The sequence below is a fragment of the Sceloporus occidentalis genome, unplaced genomic scaffold (genome assembly GCF_023333645.1).
Source record: "Sceloporus occidentalis isolate IW3139 unplaced genomic scaffold, rSceOcc1.0.p SCAF_23, whole genome shotgun sequence".
Lineage (NCBI taxonomy): Eukaryota > Metazoa > Chordata > Lepidosauria > Squamata > Phrynosomatidae > Sceloporus > Sceloporus occidentalis.
The window spans coordinates 10,091,603-10,097,602 of NW_028317003.1; the positions used below are offsets into that span (position 1 = coordinate 10,091,603).

General features: G+C 37.0%; 1 protein-coding gene across 2 annotated transcripts in view; it reads right to left on the reverse strand.

Moving 5' to 3' along the window:
* The window catches only part of LOC149300781 (voltage-gated delayed rectifier potassium channel KCNH8-like), a 157,160-nt gene extending 153,654 nt beyond the window's left edge, over positions 1-3,506 (reverse strand). For both annotated transcript variants that reach the window (XM_089484804.1, XM_089484803.1), the window contains exon 1: positions 3,431-3,506. In XM_089484804.1, coding sequence (XP_089340930.1) covers positions 3,431-3,506 — 76 coding nt within the window. The remainder of the gene's footprint in view (positions 1-3,430) is intronic.
* Between the last annotated feature and the right edge of the window lie 2,494 nt (positions 3,507-6,000).

The window sequence follows — 6,000 nt, forward strand, 5'->3', positions numbered from 1 at the left end:
TTTTCCTTTTGGGGGGGGTCATCCATATATTACCATGATTAGCAGAGCCAGATTTCCAATAACGTAGACTAGGCATTCATAAAGAGTGCCATTTTCTGCCCTGACCAGTTTAATTGACGTTCTGCCTATGTTGACTATGCTCCTCTACTTTCCATACACCCCACCCCGTCATGCTCTACCCACTTTATGCCTCTCTTACAAAGCTTATTTAGTGTCTAGGACTGCCTAAAGTTTAATTCTATGTCAATGAGAATTATGCATTTTTTTAAATTATATCTTCTTTAGCACCGCATTGCCAAAAAAGGTCAGCAAGGGGTAGGACTGAACTGTCAGTCACTTCTGATTCACTTCTCAATATGTAATCTAGTAGTTAATGCAGGGATGTCTAAAAGCACACTAGTATTTCAGCTAGCGTGATATCTCAGTGAATCCAGCACCACAGTAAACATCATGGATAATACACGGACACATATACACACACAAACATAATACATATGTGTGTAGTCTTTCTTTTCCAAGAGAATGGCCTCTTAAACTCCTTATCCAGTGGTTAGGCTGTAGAGATGGCTTCTTGTTTCCTTTATTTCATTCTGTGGAATCCATCTCAGTTGTAGAACCTCATGTTCAAAAAACCTGCATCTCAGTTATCCAAGAGGTTATGCACATACCTGGGAAATTTTATGTTTAGACTATCTGGAGCATGATCAAATGTTACTTTTCTGCCAAAGGAAAGAAGAAATTGACCCAGAGACCCACGGAAGCAGTTCTTCACGCTATGATTTCAGATCATTTATGGCTATGTATTACAGACAGATTTCACTGCTACAGTCATGAGGGCGAGAGGAATTGCCATGAAATCGCAATTGCTGCATGATGCTGGTTAATAAAATAAAATAATACATTTCCCTCAGATTCACGTTATCAACTAAGCTGAAACTCGCCAACAAACATGAAATTGATGAACAGTGTTGAGCGAACTCAAGTTGCTGTTGAGGGCACACTCAAGTTGGCATTACCCACTGAATGTGTAAATGTGTCAAATGCACTTGACTATAAATGAATTAATGCATGCCCGATTGGCAGCAAACCCACATAGGGCAGTTTTAAAGTGAATTCTAGTCCTGAGATTTTTAGTACTAACAAATTAAAATGGTAAACTTCAGTCTTTTTCTAACAATAAACAAAAAGAGAATACACAAGACTTAGGAAGGTTATGACGTGTGTATATGTGTAATTTCCTATAACTCCATCATTTTGACCTTAGAAATGTTAATATAATAATCTACAATGAGTAACTGGTAGAACCATTAGTTTTATCAACCTTTAGTCACATCAAATATAACATTTTTAAAGAAAACGTAAATAGAAGCATTTTTTAGATTAAATCTGGAATCCTTTTCTGCACTGTTGGTCAGAATTATAATTAATTCTCTCCTGGATTAGAGATTCAGTAGTGGATTAGTCTATCATTGATGACAGCATACCGAATCAATCCAATGTGATATGCTTAAATTAAAAAGGGTGCATTATCTTCGGTCATCTGTGTATGATCTCGTAAAATGAATACTTCATTTAAATACATCATTATCAGCAGTTGCCCACTGATTAGAAGACAAAAACATTTAATTATTTCTAAACAGTCTTTTTACAGATAGTGCCCAGCAAATGCTTTGTTTTGCTAAAATTTTCCTTGTAGAATGTTGTTTGGAAAGAACTTTTATTAATTATATTTATAATTATTGTAATTGTATGTTTCAAAAAAATAAATGTATACCATATAAAGTAAACTATATAGTTTACTGCAACCACATAATTTTATTCAATTTAGCCAAAGCTCATTTAGTGGATAACCTACTTATTAATTTTTAAAAAAGTCCCAAAAGGTTAATTTTGTGAAAACAAATTTCCATTTTTCATTTACATGAAAAAGGGAGTTCCTTGTTTTATAAAGAAGTTTAAGAAGTTCTGATTCATTTCATACTGTAAATTCAGAATTAAAATGATCCATTAAACATAAACAATACATGTATATTAGCAAAGCATTTCATAATGGCAAACACAATTGGGTAGTTATTCCTCCCATTCTTCAAAACATTAGTCTTGAGATTATCTTTATTAAATATGTTTCCCCTCCAATCTTGTTTAATGAAATCACTAAGCTTTTTCCTAGAGAACTGGGGATTTACAGGAGAATAATGTACATCATCACAGAAATAGAACATTATCATGGCAGCTAGATGTTTTATTAAGTTGCATCTCGTAATGTCCCCAACCTGCGCCAATTTATGTCCACAGAGATTTATTAATATGAACTTTTAAAATAACCTTGATGGAGCAGAATGGTAGCTACATGTAGCCCATTCTTCAATCAATCATGAAGATAGCAATACATACAGTATTCTGGGGATAAATAGCAGGAAAGTAACTTACATTAAGGCTTTTCTCTGCACGGAATTGTTGGACAAAGGCAAGATAAAGCCTCAGGGATATCTGATTAATTTATCAAATGGAAGTCAGCTTTATGGTTTTATGATCAAGGAGCAGGTAAATGAATGAAACCAAATAATTGCATTGCATTCAAAACATTTCAAACATCACTCTTCTTACCTTCAGTAAGTGTAGTTTATTCATAAAAAAAAATGTGTCAAAGTATTTTAAATAATATTTTGCCATACACCATTAATCATAGTGTTTATTATGCTTATTGCACTGCTAGCTCCAAATACATTGGCTGGAACATTAACTTCAAGGTTAACAGGACTGTGGGTTTCACATCAAATAAAACTTTTTTGAGTAAGTCAGCTTTCAAGAACAGAGCATCAATTTACTGATTTGTCTCAAGCTGCATCTTTTATATGGTACACCCTTTCCACGTTTTCTTTTTATGTTTCCTCATCCAAAAAATACACTTGCATGCAATATATATATATATATAGAGAGAATTTTTTTTTTTAATTATTATTATTTATATTTATTATTATATTTTGGGTTTTCTTTGCTGCTGATTAAACAAGGACCTGCACTGGAACCTCACAGATGTGATTGTCTAAATAATTGCCATAGGTAAACTTGAGAACTGTCCATGGTGCTGAAGTGCATTAAGCTGATCTGCACAACATCAGCATCTCTGCAATCAAGTTGCGGCGACTGGCTTTCTACACACATTTGTGAGCTAACAATCAAGCATAATCATCAGTGGGTCTGTGATAAAAGAGAATGATTGCATGAAAGAAAGATATCGAAGTTAGAAAAGGAGACAGAAACGAAACCCACAAACCTGACATCACCATCTACCGAACTGTCTCATTCTGAAATCATCACTCAATACAAACACAATTGTTCAAATAAAATATATGGAATGAAATGATGCAAAATTCTCAATGTCTACATTTCAGCTTTAAGTTCATATTTTTTCAGGTTAAATACTTACGAGTTCCGTCGAATCTAGTGGCTATGGTATCTAGGAAGGTGTTCTGGGGTGCCAGTAATCCTTTCATAACAGGCATTTTTCCAGCCCGGTGTGTAATTCTCCATCAAAGTTTATAGACAAGGATGTTTTGGAAGAAAGTGCAGAAAGGGGGGAGGGATGAAATGAGGAGGAGGAGGTGGTGAGTGAGCGAGGTGGCTGTGGGAAGAGTAGGAGGGGGCACAACCACCGGTGACTCTTGATTATCCCCGGGAGCGTCTAGTCCACCAGAATTCTGCCTTTATCCTGAACGCTGCAGCACAGATGTGACCTTCCCCAGCCAGCTCTCCAAACCCGAGGAACGGATTAATGTAATCTCCACAAAATACCTCAGTACTTTGTATTACCCAACCAAAGTTACCAGGGCATACTTTCCACCACGCAATAAAGACCTGCACCCCAAAGCTAGAGTGACCTCCTTCGAGGAGAAGAAAGAATCAATGCAGGGATCGTGCCAAGCTTTCTTCTTTTTTTTTTTATTCAAGCCCTGTACAGATCGCTCACTCTTTATTTGGTTTAAATTCTGCCATAGAACACTAACCTTCCCCAGAGCTAAAATTAGATCCACACACACAAAAAAAGAATGAAAGAAAATGAAAATAGTCTGCAACACAAAAGCCAAGAAGCTGATAGGGAGAGGAATCCTGGCCAGGAGAGCATCTGGGACCTGTGATAGCAGAATATGGAGACCTTTTTTTTTTTCTATTTCATTTTGCCATTTCTCATTTGAAACGACGTTCTCGACAAGCCTACCCGACAAAAGCATAACAGACCTCCAAAGGAAATAGGAAATCTTTTGTGCCTCTGCTGACTGAGTTATCTAGGGCAACTTCTACACCGCACTGACTTCCTCACACAATTATTTCTAATAGGTTTTGCAAAGGCTTTTGAACAACATATCATTAGCTACACCTTTGCCACTGATTATGGATATTGCTCTTAGTGGATATGATTATTTCCATAGGAATACATAGAATATCTTTTAAAGCCTAATGCTACTTATCACTGGGCAAAAATTGTGTAAAAAAAACAAACAAAAAAAAAATATTGGGATTTATTGTTTACAGAAAAAACAAAAGGCAAACAGGTTCTCCTCTCCTAATTCATTTTTGAAAATTGCTCCACCTCATCAGTTTGAATGGAGCGATTTATTTACCCCTTAGTTATTACCTGGTACATACATTAAGATGAAATCTCAATTGTCTATGGAGAGTTTACTTTAGTATGCCTGTATTTATTTATCCATGAAGCATACAAAACTTCCCATAATCAAACATTTGTTACACACTAATAAATAATGAATCCCCTTCATTCTCTGTGCTCGTGTTCATCACTCAGATGCTGCTGCTAACTTTCTCTGTAACCCTTCATCTGCCGCCTCCTTCCTCACTAACTGTTCCACTGCACTTTCACACCTCTGTTACTGGTCCTTGCTACTTAAGTAACCCTTAAATTGATGATCAGATACTTTGTAACCCGTCTGTTGCTGTCATGCTACGCTGTAACCCTGCAGCTGCTGCTCCTTTGTTGTGCTCTTTTTCTACAGCTGCTTTTATTCTCTGTAACCATTTTGTTACCAGTTCCTCGCTCTGTAAAACTAACATAGTGACCCCATTGCAGTATAAGCCCTCAGTTGCTCCCCCTTTGTACTGTAATCTTTTCACTGCAGTTTCTTGCTCTTGTAACCTTGTAATGAATCCTTGCTTAGTAACCCTTTCACTGCAATTCTGCAATGCTCTGAAACACCCCTGATCCCTCCTTGCTCTGTAACCCTTCCATTGTTGTCTCCATGCCCAGTGACCTTTTGGTGTTCTGTTCCATGCACCCCAACCCTTCTACTACCACCTCTTTGCTCTCAAAGAGACAGCTGCTGCCTCTCACTTGTTCCTGAACTCTTCAATGTCTGCTCACTTGCCCAGTAACCCTTCCACTGCCAACCACTTGCTGTTTACGCTCAATTCTATTTTTCCTGGTAGGATATTTGTCTGTTTAAATGGAATGGGAACAGCACCACCTCAAGCATATGAGCTCCTAACACTCTTGAGATTCTATAAAAGATCTATTTGTACGTCATCTTATAAAAAAGTTTAAATTTGTGATGGTGAAAGTGCAACAAACCAGTTCTCTCCATAATTTTAAGATGCTCCAATGTTTTAAAATATTGGTAACATTTCTGCAACTATAAATGGGAAAATAAAGAATCCCATGAAAACAAAACTTTGAAGAAACTGGATACTTCACACTGTGTAAAAATGTAAAACAAAATGGGATGCCACACATCTTATTTTATCTCCAGCCTTATCCAAGGACCAGTATAAGAACCAGGTGGCCCAAAGAAGGAACAGGGCAGTTCCAGGTCAACCACAGACACATACACGGCTTGCCTGATCATCTGCATTGTGCTGTGCAGAGTAAGTGGAATGACATCTAATACACTCAGGGCATGCCTTCATATCTCCAGTTAAATTTGTTTTCATTTGTGCATGAACAGACTGAAATGAGAATGCACTTTTATTCTGGCATGCCCTCCCTTT